The sequence below is a fragment of the Porcisia hertigi genome, chromosome 1 (genome assembly GCF_017918235.1).
Source record: "Porcisia hertigi strain C119 chromosome 1, whole genome shotgun sequence".
Taxonomy (NCBI): domain Eukaryota; phylum Euglenozoa; class Kinetoplastea; order Trypanosomatida; family Trypanosomatidae; genus Porcisia; species Porcisia hertigi.
In genome coordinates, this window is record NC_090560.1 from 200,610 (window position 1) to 215,000 (window position 14,391).

A 14,391-nucleotide genomic window follows, 5' to 3' on the forward strand; every position below is an offset into this window, starting at 1 on the left:
CACTCACCTTGAGATCCCCCCCCCCGGCCTCTTGCACCCCTCTTTAGATTCTTTCCTCCCCTCCCTCTTCACCTCCATCACCATTTGTGGGTGTACTGCTGAACACGCAAGTGTACCCACGCCACCAACCACCACCACTACCGCCCTTCATCTGCTGCGGACGTCTAACGTTGAAATCATGTCATTGCCCCAGACTACAACATCGCCATCCACGCAGGCGACCGCGGCGTTGGGGTCGGTGACGAGCACGCCGCCTTTGAATGGGAGGGGGGCCATTGCCGTCGTCACTGCCGGATCCCCCTCGTCTGCGTCACACGGGCATCTGCATCAGCCATCAAACGCAGGCACGCAAGGAACAAGCGGCGCTCCCGCGGCATCAACAATAGCGGTCATCACCACCACTACCGCCAGCGGCGGCAGTAGCAGCAGCAGCGGCAGCGCCGGTGGTGTTGTGAATTCACGTCAGGGCGATGGAACCGAGCGCATGGCACTCTCCCACTCTGCTGCCACTACGCCCTCTCACTACCATTACCCCTCATCCTCAGCGTTTGGCTCTCGCCCACACACCGACGGCGCAGAGAGCGCGGCAGGAAACAACAGTACAACAGCGGATATGGTCACTGCGACGCGCCCTGCAAGGCGTGCCACCCCAGCTGCCGAAGTGCCTTCACTCTCCCATGAAGCACGAGACCAGCCGACACAGCAACAGCAGCAGCAGCTCAGTGCCACATCGGCCACGGCCATGTCGCCTGCTATCAACCACTCCTCTCGCCATTGCGACGCGGATGTGGCAAGAGTGCGAGCGGCTCTGGCGGAGGCTGGTTACCCGAACCCATCCTGGGGTGATATTGAGCGCGTCTTCGAGCAGTTCGCCTTGAATGAAGACTTTGGCGCCGACAACGCAGCTGCTGAGAAGCCTGAGACTTTAACTGCTCTGTCCAAGCCCCATCTCTCACGGCGCGTCGTGGAGGAAGATAAGGGTGGAGATGGGCAGTGGGGGGAGCCCCACTACCACAGCGACGAGAGACCTACTATTGCCACCCCCTCACCAGCGCCGTCCCCACAGCAGCAGCAGGACGGCTACCCGGCAGAATCCCGCAGCCTTCTCCAGTACCTTGAGCCGACGTTACGCCTTCAGCGGTACATCCAACTGCGCGAGCGGGAGCTGGAGGAGTTGTGTTTGCGACCTCCCTTCAGCTCTCCCCCTCACGCGTCGCAGAAGAGACTAGAGTCGTATGCCGTACCGTCAAGGTACGCACCCAGGGCATCACTCATTGGCCAAAACTATGTCACCCCACACGCCGCTCGAGTGAAGGCGGCTCCGGGTGTGCGAGGGGAGGGGCCTGGAGAGGGAGCGGGCAATAAAACGCGGCAACGCCGTGGTTCCTCAGGGGCTGGTGTCTTGGTCGACTCACAGATGAGGGCGGCCATGGCCGCGCGACGGCGACGGGCGGCAAACATCGTCTATGACGCGACGAGCGATCAACGCTTTCGGTTCTTTCCCACGACACGTACGCCGCAGGGCATCGGCACGTTAGTAACGGCGACGCCACTTCACCGCACATCCTCTCCATCAACATCGGGAAGGGGCGCTCTCGCCGGCTCTGCAGCAGCGACGCATCTTGCAAACTACCGCAACTACTACCACTGTCCTCGACCGAACTTGTGTCGCACCATAGGAGGCCAGGTGTCGTACCTGGACCCGATGGGACGCACGCTGCCGCGCAAGGCAGACCCAATGAAGCGTGGTGAGCAGATGCGTCTCCTGTGGGCGAAGGACCGATTCCTGTCTCAGCGACACCGCCCGCGTGAGGCGTGGCGCACTCGGCAAATCACCATGGCGTATGGCCACGGTGCTGATGATGGTGAAGTACACGACGACTAAGTCTGTGTAGTAGTGGTGCTATCCATTTTTTCTTTTCCGTGTGTGTCCGTGTGTGTGTGTGTGTTTAGTTCGAGAACGGGTCTGCATGCTGCTGACCTTCGGAGAGGAGGGCGTGGCGTGGCGTGGCGTGGCGCGTCACACACACGACCACCAAAAAGCGCGCTCAGTTGACACAGAGTTCCAAACAAACTGAAAATGTGAAAAGGTGTGGTAGACACAACAGTGCACAACGATGTGTGTGTGTGTGTGTGTGTGTGTGTTTTTGAGTGGCGATGGTGCATGCGTGCGTACACGCGCAGAGAGAGAGAGATGAAGGCTGTGCGCCCACCACCACCACGACACACACCTGCCCTACCCTACCCTGCCCTGCCCTGCCCTGCCCTCTTCACCAACCCCATTCTTTTCCTTCTTTTACCCCCTTTTTTGGTGTTATTTGTCCTCCCATCAGACAGTCACACACACACATATACACACACACACATACATATATATATATACACACACAATGGTCTGTCCCTTCTCCGTCGCAATCCGCGTCGGACTGGCGCTCTTGGTCGCCAAGACGCTGTACGACGCTGTGTGCCAGTACCGACAAGGCAAGGCGACGAAGCGCGATACAGACGCTGACGACGGCGGCAGCGACGCTAAGAAACCGCTGAAGGCGTCGTCGACGCCAGCGTCAAAGGCAACGTAGCCCCCCTTACCTCTCGCGGTTGCGCCGACGACCCACGAGTGTGAGAGTGTGTGCAGTTGTTGTTGTTGTTTTTTTGTGGGGGTGGTGGTGGGGGGGATATATATGTGTTGGTTCCTCTCGCTGTGCAGGACACTCCCTCCCTCCCTCCCTCCCTCCCCTCCACCACACGCACGGACACTTTCATTGATCAAATACAAATAAATTTACATATATAACAAAATAAAACGTTGAGGCGTATTGGGGGGGAGAGATGCTCCGTTGGCAAAAAAAAAAACGGTTCTGCTCTCTTCAAAGTGAATTGCGACGCGCGATGCTGCTCGTACTGAACGCGCGTGCGCCCTTTCCTCTCGTTTTTTTTTCTCTCGCTTTCTCAGTGTGTGTGTGTGTGTGTCTCCCTTCCCCTTCCTTCCCTCCTCAGATCATCGGTGCATGTCAGCTTGCTACTGTGCCTGGCACTCCCTCTCTCCGGATATCACGAATCGGCTGTCCCTGCGCTGTGGAACACACAACGGGCATCGTGTACACACACACACACACATACACAGCAACGCCACTGTTTCGTATCCCTTTCTCTTCACCCCCCTCCCTCCCTCCCTCCCCTCCCCTCCCCATCCATTCATCGAGCACCCTCAACGCAGCCACGCACCTCATCCTCAAACGTGCCAGTGTATAGTACTAGACAGAGCACCACCACCCCTCTCTCTCTCTATCACAAACTCCTCATGCCACGCGCCGCTGCCACCACGCGGACTGTGCCGTGGTGGCGCTTGACACTCGCGCAACTTTTGCCAGCAGAAGTGTCGTCGTCGTCGCCGTCACCCTTGAGCGACGTTTCTGCTTCGGTCAAGCTGCCTCAGGACGACAGGCCGACACTCGCCCCGGGGAGGCTGCTCTCAACGATCCCAGGAATGCACTGGTGCCGCCTCAGCGCTGGGCCACGCTCGTCGCGCCTTCTTCACCGTCGACCCTCTTCTTCGCGTGTGCACTGGAACAACATAGGCGGGTGCAGGGCGATTGCATCAGCACTGTCACTACCGGCGTCTGCTGATGTAAGTACTGCATCAGCCAGTGATGCGAACACAGCACCGTCCGTGCCACTGCGAGATCGCCACGCCTGCCCCGAATGCGGCAAGCGTTTTTTGTGTGAATCAAATCTCGTGCGCCATCGCGCCACCCGCCACGGGGTTCAAGTCGCCTCTGCCATCGATGTGGCTCGAGCACGGCTCGCCGCGCACAACGTGCAGCTACGGCAAGAGCTCGCTCGGGTGCAGGCGCGTGTGAAGCTGCTCCGCGAGGGCCCGGCCAGGGCGGCCTGGAGGGAGCGCGAGGGCGCCCCAGTGGATGTCACTATCGACGCAGCCAGTGCGTACCCCAGCGCGGTGCTGACAGGGCGTTTGATGGAGGTCGACGAAGCGGTGGAGCGAGCCTGGCGTCTCAGCGGACGGGGCCTGGGCACCGGTGTCTCTTATGTGAACTGTGTCGGCACTGTACTCGGCCCGGTAGAGGTGGGGACTCTGCGCGGGGCCGCCCCCACAGACGGTGGCGCTGAAGCGGGGCCACCTGTTCTGCAGTTTGTGTTGGAGGCGCACGGGTACCGAGAGCGTCGTCCTGGTCAATTGAAGATGTATCGGGCTCATCTCCTCGTGCGGTACGTGGCCGGTCAGCCGTACCACTGCTGCGGTCATGACGATGGCACGGGCAGCGCGGCAGCGCTCTCTTCCTCCCCAACGCTGCAGCTCCCCTTCAAGGTGCGGGAGGGCGATGTAGTGCGTGTGCAGGGGCATTACGCTCTGCACAAGAGCTACGACATGGTTTCGAAGCAGTCGATAGAGAATGTCGTTGTGGAAGCAGATGCTGTGGGGATGCTGCGACTGGCAACAGCGCGGCAAGGGCCTTCAGAGCCGCTGCCACTGGCGGCGGCGTCCGCAGCCCCCTCCACTGCCGCCGCTGTCGAGCCCTCGCCACCGCCTCCATTAATGACGCCAGGTTTCTCAGAGCACAGCATTACAGCGACACACACAGACACTCGACCCGTCAGCGACGAAGCACTGACGTTGCCTGAAGTCGGATGGCCGCCGCAGCGGCAACGGGCAATGAGCCAACGGAAGACGAGGTCAAAAAAGAAGAAGCGCACACGGAGAACTTGTTAGTCGCGCACCTACTGCATGCCCGCGGGTTGTGGGGTGGGGGGGGGGAGGAGAGAGGGGGGGGACCCCACCTCCCCCCATCCATGTGATGCAACAGCACTGTAAGAGAGAGAGAGAGTCTTTGTTGTGCCCTGCTGACCGTCTTTTCCCAGCGAATATACACAAACTCGCATACGTGTTCGTTAGTTGTAGAGCAGTTGAACTGACACGCCTCTGTCTCTCTGTGTTGTGTTGTGTACACACACATTACAGATAGACATCACCTCGTAGCGTGCACGTCTTCCCCCCAGAGGGAGGGAGACCTTCGTGACCGTGTCGTCATGCACGTGATCGGTGTGTGGCTACTTTGACGGGAAGGAGATGGGGGAGGGGGGGGGGCACCTCCTCCTTTTAAAGCAATGCGGCCACATATAAATATATAATATGAGCGTACCATGTCTCCACTGTACTACTCCCTCACACGCGCGTCTTTTCCCCATTCTCGACGACCTCCTCACCACACACACACACACACACACACACATGTGCATGCCGGTATGCATACGTTTAGGTGCCGGCGTAGGAGCATCTGTTGTGTGCATCGCGTAACTCCTCCACGCCTTTTTCTTCAGTGTTCTTTTGTTTTTTTTGGGGGGGTGGGCGGGGGAGCCGCTCTCCAGAACGATAAAGATATATATATCTATATATATATATCTATACACCCACCCACGCGGCACTTCTCCGTCTCATTCGCTCGCCGTTGCCTCCCCCTCCTCCTCCTCCTTCTCCCCCACCCGGGGGCGTCGTCGTCTCTGCCCAGAAACCGCATTCCATTACTGAATTCTGGAACAACCTTTTCGTGTCCCGGCAAGCCCGGTCAATCTTTTTATTATTTTCTTGCATTGTGTAGTAGGTGGGTGTGGGTGTGGGTGGATGACCGTGCCTGTGCTCGTCTCTCTCTCTCTCTCTGCGGACCTGCATACATACACACACACTCCTCCTTCCTCCTCTTCCTTCATTCTTCTCACCCCCTGTGTGTGTGTGTGTGTGTGTGTGTGTCTACACTTGGCACGGCACTGTGAACTCCTGTTCTAAGCTACTTTTCAAAAGTAAGAGAGAAAGGAGTGCACGGCAGCGGCCTCCCTTTTCCCAGACACATCTGCTGTTGGCTATCGTTCTTGGCAACGTGGTCACAGCTGTCACAGCTGTGTAGGGAGGGGAAGGGGGAGAGAGATCAGGTGATGTCCTGACACACACACACTCGCATCCGTTTTCCTTGTTCTTCTTCAACAGCGCCGTTATCATGGGCAAGCATACGTCGTCCTGGCTTCAGTGGATAGGGCTGGGGCGCCGCACCGACAGGCCAGAGGTGTTCATCGACAAACACTACGGACAGTCAGCGCAGCGCCTCCGATCGCTGCGCAAGTTTGTCGAGTTTCTCGACCAGCGCCACACCAACGTGTCCATCTTTGGCCTCCTCTGGCACACGGTCATGGAGATCGTGGCTGTCGCATTTTATGTGTGGACGTCGCAGGTCACTAGAGCGGTGGCGGTGACCGATTTTACTTGGAGCCTACCTGTCTTCATAGTTGAGGTGGTGCTGAGCATCATCTTCTTGTGTACCTGGGTCGCTCTGTTCTTTTACGAGCACGACAAGAAGAGATATCTGGTCTCGTGGTTGTCGCTGGTGAACGCCATGACGAGCATCCCGATGATCGTTATCGGGGTTGGCGCACTCAAGAACCCACGCTGGCGCTCCATATGGGTGCCCATGTACCTCCGTGTTTGGTGGCTCTGTGATTGCATTCGTGTGTTGATTGACTACCCGCAGATTGCACGCCGCACCCCAGAAATATGGCGGGAGATGGCGGGATATTTTATCCGCCTGTTCGCCGTCATGTGCACCTGCATCGGCACGCACCAAATTGTGGAGTCCTGCTCTGGGAACTACGTGGACCTGTACGACTCGACGTACCTCATGATCATCAGCTTCGCAACGATCGGCTTTGGCGACATCACCGCCACCACGACACCAGCGCGCATCTTCATGACCGCCTTCATTGTGATCGGCATCTGCGTGTTCCTGCCGCTCTTCCAGCGCCTCGCTGCGATTGCCGAACGCAAACAATTCCACAACACCTTCACCGGCGGCTACTCCGTGTCCTGGCTGCGCCGCAGCTGGAAGAGCCCGCATGTGATCATCTGCGGGCAGTTCAGTGACCTCTCGGTTGACCTGCTGCTCAGGAATTTCTATGCGAGCTGGCGCAAGTACCTCGACACCTGCATCGTGCTCATGGCACCAGAGGAACACTCGCCGGAGGTGCGGCTGACGGCGAACCTGCCGTGGCTGAAGGGCCGCGTGACACTCATGGTGGGTGACCCCACAAAGCCAAAGGACCTGGATCGCGCCAAAGCGCGGGAAGCCGACGCCATCTTTCTCTTTGGCGACTCTCGTTCATCCGCCTACTACCAAGACTATACAATCATCGCGCAGTCGGTGGCGGTGAGCCTCTACGACAAGGACCTTCCACAGCACCTACTGCTACACCGCAACTGCTCGCTGAAGCAGATAAGTCCCTACGCGGCAAGCGTGCTGGAGGTGGAACGCATACTGCATCACCTGGTGGGACTCTCCATGGCGCTACCCGGTGTCGTACCGCTCATCATCAACCTGCTGCGCACCTACGAGCCTCTGCCGTCAGACAAAACGCTGTCGCGGCACTGGGTGGAGCAGTACGAGTACGCACTCCGCAACGACATGTACGGCCTGGAGATCCCCGCCGCGCTGCGCGGGCGGGATTTTATCGCGTTGGCACGCGCCTTTTTCGAGAAGGATGTCACACTCATCGGCATCCTCAACGCACGCAAAGTGGTTCAGCTGAACCCATGCGAGCTCGTCCCGAACGCGGAGAAGCTCATTCTGATTGCAAAAACATTGAAAGTGGCCCAGGACGCCGTCAATGCCATCGCACGCGACTGCGAGCAGGCGTTTGGCGAGGAGATGCTTGTCGCCCCCGACCCTGATGAGCACGACCTTGCGAGACGGCGACGCGCAAAGTCTCGTCGCGGCACCGACATTGGGAGCCGCAACAGCTTGGGGAAGCAGCGGTGGGACCGATGGCGGCGGCAAGCCCCTCACTCCTGTCTGTCGCGGTCAGCAACACCGCGGGCCAGGACGGCCGACTCGCAGAGATCGCTGCCGATGATACGAACGGGTAGGGAGGCAGCACTGGACAGTGCCGATGGCGTAGTGCGAACGCTTCACCACACAGTCTCACTAAAGTCCATGGGCAGCCCAGCTGCCACGATAGCAGACGACGACGAGTCGGACATGACGAGCAGCAGCCTCGGCGACCGCGACACATCGACGGACTCCGGGCGTGCATTGGTTATGCACACCGAGGCGCTGGTGCGCATTGATGACGCGCTTGACCTCGAGAACCACTTCGTCGTGATTGACCTCTCCTCCGCCAAGACAAAGGATGAGTCCAGTCGCCACGCACAGGAGGCCGTCAACACCGCCGTCGCCCACGACATCTTTCATGTCGTAATGCCGGTGCGTCAGGCGTACCCCGCCAACGACATTGTGCTGCTCACCAACGATGTGAGCTTCGGCCCCTACTTCGACTACTACTGGAGTGTACACCGTCAGGACACCACGAACCCCGTCAAGTACATCAGCGGCTGTGGTTTGAACACCGCCGACCTTCGCCTCTGCAACCTCGAAGACTGCGCTGGCTGCTGCGTCTTCTACGCGGGCGACATAAGCCGCACTGGCTCCACCAGTGCCATGTCCATGCTCACAGTGTTGTCCATCAACGACCTCCTCCAAGGCCTCCCCTCCTTCCCAGTCGTGGTGGAGCTCGAGGGCCTCGTCAACCTTCCACTATTCCCGCCGTACACCGAGGACCCACAGTTGCGCTGCAAGGCGGAGATCGACTTTGTCTACGAGCCCAACTTTATCATTGGCAATGCGGTCAGCCGCATTATGTTGTTCCCAGCACTCCAGCGCACCTACTTCATGGCTGAGTTTATCGATGTCATAGACGTGCTCATCAGCGGCCACGCACCGGACACCCCCGCGCTCGCGCGCCTGCCGCTGTCCGAGTGCAACGCAGAGCTCCGAACCTATGAGGACGTCGTAGCCTACAGCCTCAACTTTGGCTGCCTACCCATCGCACTGCAGCGTCGCATTGTCGATGCTCGCAGCCCATCCATCAACGGTCAGCGCTTTGTCTTCACGAACCCGCCACACGCCCTGCCCGTGTGCCAACAGACAGACCTACTCTTCTACATCACCCCCAGCTAGAGACCCGTGGACGTGTGCGGGTGGCTATGAAAGAAAAAAGGGGGGGAGCGGAGGAGCGCCATCAAGATTGTGCATCTTCGTGATGTAGTGATGTTGACTGCGCTGAGGTGCGAGTTTGTGTGTGTGTTTGTGAGAGAGAGAGGGGGAGAAAAGGGGGGGGGGGGGGAGGGAGGGGAGGGGAGTGGACTCGTTGTGTGCTCCTGTGTCGTGTGCCCCCCCCCTCCTCCTCCTTCCTCTTCCTCTTCCTCTTCGGGGGAGAGACACGTATATATTTATATATTATTGTGCGCATCTCTTTCTTCTTTTTTTTCCCTGCTTGAGAGGAGTTTTGTGAGAGAGAGAGGGGCGGGGGGAGCCCGCAGATGCGTGAAAAAACAGTCAAGACAACGGACAGAGAAACACACATGCACACCACCACCAATCCACCACCCCCCCCCTTCACGAACACAACACCACGCGCACCCCACCCCACCCAAAAAAAAAAAACAGTAATAACGTGGTTTGGGCATGCGCAAACATTTTTTTTCTGAAAGGGGAGTGGGGTGAGGAGAAGGGAGGGGAGGGGAAGAAGGTGCGTGCATATATATATATATATATTATGCGACGCTCATCCCCACCCTACCCACACACACATGAGCATATATATACCGACAAGGGAGAGAGCGCAGTGCTGTCGCGCGCTTGTGTGTGAGTGTGTGTGTGTGTGTGGTTGGGGGAGGGGGAGGGCCTTCCAGCTCCTGGCGTACTCGAGTCCAAGCCTAGAACTCCCCTCCCCCTGAAGAGCTGCGCACTCCCTCCTCTTCCTTTTGTGTTCTGGTGTATCCCTCCCTCCATCCCCCTTCTCCTCCTCCTCCTCCTCCTCCTCCTTTAACTCTCCCCTGCTCCCCAGAAGGGGGAGGGGTGGATAGCCATGGCCTCGCGAGAGGAAGAAGCAGCGTGGTCATCCTCGTCAATGACGGACGTGTTGCCAATGGTGCCGGCGCCAGACAACGCAGCGCCACCCACCACTGCGGCCGCCACGCGCCTCACGGATGAGGGCCCGGGTGCCGGCATAACAACCATCCCGGCCGACGAGACCCACCGGCGCCTTCACGCCAAACGGCTCATAGTCCGTCTCAGCCACAATGTGCAGAATAACGTGCTCAGCCGCCTCCCCAACCTGCAGGGAACCATCCATGCACAGCTGCGCAACCTCAAGAACAACGTAGCCAACCTGCGCCACTCCACAGAAATCACGCCCGAGGCACTGCGCCATCGCTGGGTGTGTCATTATGACCCCTCCAGTCTCGGCATCTACAGTCTCCGCAAGCTGTTTGATGTTGTCGAGCAGCGCTACTCGTATGTGTCGATTGGGCTGCTGCTGTGCAATGTTGGTCTTGAAGCCGCCGCCTTGGGCATCTACCTTCGTGTGCAGAGCAACCACGTCACGGCGGACTGGCGCGAATTCGACTGGGGCCTTGGCTACTTCGTTGGCGAGGTGCTGTTGAGCGCCGTCTTCATGAGCTGCTGGATCGCGCTGCTGGCGGTTGAGACAAAAAAATGGAGCTACGCGCTCAACGTGCGCTCACTCATGAACTACCTCAGCAGCGGCTGGATGCTCGTGCTCGCGCTCGGCGCCCTCGTCACGATGGACAGGGCCTGGACGCGCACGTACGCACCCATGTTTCTGCGCGTGTGGTGGCTGCACGAAAGCCTACTGTCGCTACTGCACTATCCGCAGATCAGCATCTACTTCACCGAGAACCGACTCGAGATGGTTCGCTCTATGGTCCAGTGCATCGCCGTCATCGGCATCAGTGTCGGCGTCCTGCAGGCTGTTGAGAGCTTCTGCGGTGACCCTGTTGAGTACTTCAACATGGTGTACATGATGTTGCTGACCTTCTCGACCATCGGTTACGGCGACGTGACGCCGCTCACGGTGGAAGGCCGTCTTCTCATGATCGTCTTCATTGGCGTGGGTCTCAGCTATTTCTTGCCAGTCCTGCAATACGTGGCCGACCTCGGCATGTACCACCTGTCCTACGCGTACTACACAACATGGTTCAAGCGCACGGACCACGTCGTGATATGCGGCAATCTTGGCTACAATGAGCTGCGCATGCAGCTGAAGAACATCTTCGCCGAGCACCGCCACTATCTGAACATGAAGGTGGTGTTACTGCTCCGCGAGCAGCCGACCGCCCAGATGCTGCTGCTGCTCAACTACCCCAAGTACCGCAGTGCCGTGTACGTCCTCGTTGGCGACCCGGCGATCCAGGCAGACCTCGATCGCTGCAACGCGCGCGGCGCCTCTGCCATGTTCCTGTTGGGCGCGGGCACCAACTCTTGCTATTACAGCGACTACGAGCTAGCTGCACAAACCCTTACTGTCAGTAACCTCGTCCCCGACCTTCCGCTCTACGTGTTGCTGCACCGCTCACGCTACACCAAGTCACTGATGCCCAGGCGAGCCAATGTGTTGGAGTTTGAGCGTCTCAACCACAACCTGCTGGGGCTCGGCTGTGTGCTTCCAGGCATGATCCCCTTCATCGTCAATCTCGTGCGCATGTTCGATCCCATGACAACGGAGGCGCTCTGGGAGCTGCGCGACTTCAAAGACCTCTTCGGACTCAGTGGCGGCACGGGGACACTGCGTGCGATACGCAAGATGGGGACGCGCAAGCGCGCAATGCTTACCTACGGCGCCGCAACGATCGAGCTGCCCCGCGGTGCGGAACCGGACTGGATGAGCACGTACGAGGCATCACTCGCACAGCACGTCGAAACAGTGGCGGCGCCGCCGCCTGTGCAACAGGGCCACTACACCGTCGTCAGTCTGGCGCGCCTGCTGTACCGCACCAATATAACGCTCATTGGTGTGGTGCGCAGCGGCGGTGGCGGCAACGACGACTATGTCGTGGAACTGGCGCCGCGTGGCTCGCTGGTCGGCGTGCAGAAGCTGATCGTTATCTGTGATGTGCGCCGCGCCACGCAGGATATCGTCGACGAGATAATCAACGACTCCCTCGTCGACCCCTCCACGTGCGGCAACCCGACGCAGCCCGGGGTGCACCACAACCAAAACCAGTACCCGCGCCGTAGCAGCGCTCGCGCCAGCATGGCGACAGCCGGCGCACTCGTCACCCTTCCTCCGACTCCAGCTAACGTCCCAGCCAACGCCATCACAGTCGTGCCGTGCCCCTCTGATGCTGACAATGAAGCCTGCTGCGTGTCGAACGCCAACCCCACGATCGCCACACCAACGCCGTGCGCCAGCCAGCCGCGGTCGCCGTCACGCTTCACCTCGACCGTTGTGCCCAGCACCGCCGTCGCCAGAGACAACGACGAGGAGGACACACGGGTGGGGGCGGTGAGGTCTCCAGTGTTCCCCGCTGCCGCCGAGTCGCACGGCGTGTTGCGCATAGAGCCGAGTGTCCATCACCTCACCAACCACTATGTTTTCATCGACCTCTCCAACGCACACGAGCGCACCAACTGGTCTCACGAGGCCGCCGCCGAGTCACACAACGCCAAAGCGGCCGACTACTACGACGTCATGCGTCCCGTGCGCCAGCACGACCCCAACAGCGACATCGTGCTCCTCGCCGACGACACCAACTTCGACAACCTCTGCAACATGTGGGAGGAGGAAGACGTGACAGGATCCCTCGTCGTCGTGCAGGGTTGTGGTCTCTTCACGTCCGACCTCCGCCGTTGCAACATCGCCAAGGCAGCAGCCGTTGTCATCTTCTCAGCCGGAGACCGCTGCGACGAACACGGCGACTCGCTCTCTGTCCTCGTTGTGCGCCTCGTACGCCAGCTCATCGGCGAAGATAAGCACAACGAATTCCCTGACATCCCTATCGTCGTTGAGGTCGATCACGCCGAGCTGGTGCCGCTCTTTGCGTCCCCCTCCATGACGGTCGGCAGGGACGCCAAAAAATCCGAATGGGTGTTGGAGCCGAGCTTCATGTCCGGATGTGTTGTGTGCCGCCACATGCTCGACACAGGCCTGCAAGAGATGTACTTCACTCCCGAACTACTCGGCGTGTTGGAGCTGCTTCTGTCGTCCAAGTCCAAGTCGCTGCTCGTCACCGTCATTGCGCCGGACGCGGCGTGGACCATCTACGAGGACGCCACCTCATTCGCCCTTCACAATGACCTCCTCCCGCTTGCCATCCACCGCCTCCATGAGATGGTCAGCGACAACAACAACATCTCTTTTCGATATATCGTTACGAACCCACCACCCTCCTTCCCGCTGCATATTGGTGACCTCATCTACTGCCTTAAACTGTGAGCCACCGCGGCATACGTGTGCGCACTGCGGCTCCCATCTACCCCCCGCCCGCCTGTGAACAAGCAGATCGAGAGAGTTTACATGTAAAAACACAGTAGTCCCTGGCAATGCTGGCCACCTCAACGTGGTGGCCGGTGCTCACTGTAGTGCCACGGTGGCGGGAGGAGGGAGGGAAGGGGGGGGGGGGGGCCAGGCGTCTTCGGCAACCCCCGGCACGCGAGGCCCGGGGCGGGTGTCCGGCTCTCCAAAAACAAATTTGGCAGAACACGCTCGCCCAACCGCCCTGGCCCCGCCCCGTGCACGCGCAGACGCCCCCCCCCCCTTTACCCGGCGCCTGTGAGCTCTTCTTTCCCATGAGCGGGCGTGTCACGGGATAACCGGGGCCCAATTTCGAATGGAAGGCAGCGGGGTGCCCCTGGGGAGGGGAGGGGAGGGAGGGGGCCTCCCACCGGCTGATGCACCCAACCCCGGCAGAGATGACTGACGAGGAGGAGGCCCCCCCTCCCTTCGCACTCTGGCGGAAACCCATGTAAATCTCATACAAAGCGCGCTCTTCACAACACCCGTGAACCAACACCTGGCGAAGGCCAGATCGCCCTGCCCAGGTGTGGAGCCGCACTGCTCATACAAGAAGGTGTCACAGCACACACCGGCCCACGCCCACTCCTGTCTGAAGGAAAACCTTGGTGGGAGGTACCCGGGGCCACCCGTTGCCGTGCCCTTGCACCTGCCCACCTTTGACCCTGACCGTGGCATATACGACGGCCCGGCACACAGGCGCGGCCCCAGTCCAAACGACTCGCGGGATACACCCTTACAAGCCATCCCGCCTCCACATCCAAAAACACATTCTCAGTCCAGATAAAGAGGAACAGCAACGCATCGAAGCACCCCGCGAGAGCAACAGTGCGCCATGGTCCCGATATACAAACGGAAACCGTGGCCTACACGAGCACTTAGCGGCCCCACCTCCACACACTCTGGAGCATCCTCTCCGCGGCGTGTAACGACGTTGGACGGGGGGAGGGGGGAGGGGAGGGGGGCTGTTGAGTTGCTCTCTCTTCCTCTCTCTGTGCCTGTGGTGTGGCAGGGGAGAAG

The 14,391-nt window shown here is 59.6% G+C and overlaps 4 protein-coding genes across 4 annotated transcripts; all 4 read left to right on the plus strand.

Annotated features, from left to right (window-relative positions):
• Window positions 1-613: 613 nt before the first annotated feature.
• On the plus strand, window positions 614-1,885 carry JKF63_07855 (uncharacterized protein; the record flags this gene model as incomplete). The annotated part of the gene is made up of 2 exons (XM_067903783.1): window positions 614-1,310; window positions 1,410-1,885. 2 exons carry the CDS (start codon window positions 614-616, stop codon window positions 1,883-1,885), a joined length of 1,173 nt encoding a protein of 390 aa, XP_067760042.1.
• A 1,416-nt stretch (window positions 1,886-3,301) lies between these two features.
• Window positions 3,302-4,729, plus strand: JKF63_07856 (uncharacterized protein; the record flags this gene model as incomplete). The annotated part of the gene is made up of 1 exon (XM_067903784.1): window positions 3,302-4,729. The coding sequence occupies one exon, from the start codon at window positions 3,302-3,304 to the stop codon at window positions 4,727-4,729; it is 1,428 nt and encodes a 475-aa protein (XP_067760043.1).
• A 1,279-nt stretch (window positions 4,730-6,008) lies between these two features.
• Window positions 6,009-9,014, plus strand: JKF63_07857 (uncharacterized protein; the record flags this gene model as incomplete). Its single annotated transcript, XM_067903785.1, has 1 exon — window positions 6,009-9,014. One exon carries the CDS (start codon window positions 6,009-6,011, stop codon window positions 9,012-9,014), a length of 3,006 nt encoding a protein of 1,001 aa, XP_067760044.1.
• A 952-nt stretch (window positions 9,015-9,966) lies between these two features.
• On the plus strand, window positions 9,967-13,293 carry JKF63_07858 (uncharacterized protein; the record flags this gene model as incomplete). Its single annotated transcript, XM_067903786.1, has 1 exon — window positions 9,967-13,293. One exon carries the CDS (start codon window positions 9,967-9,969, stop codon window positions 13,291-13,293), a length of 3,327 nt encoding a protein of 1,108 aa, XP_067760045.1.
• Between the last annotated feature and the right edge of the window lie 1,098 nt (window positions 13,294-14,391).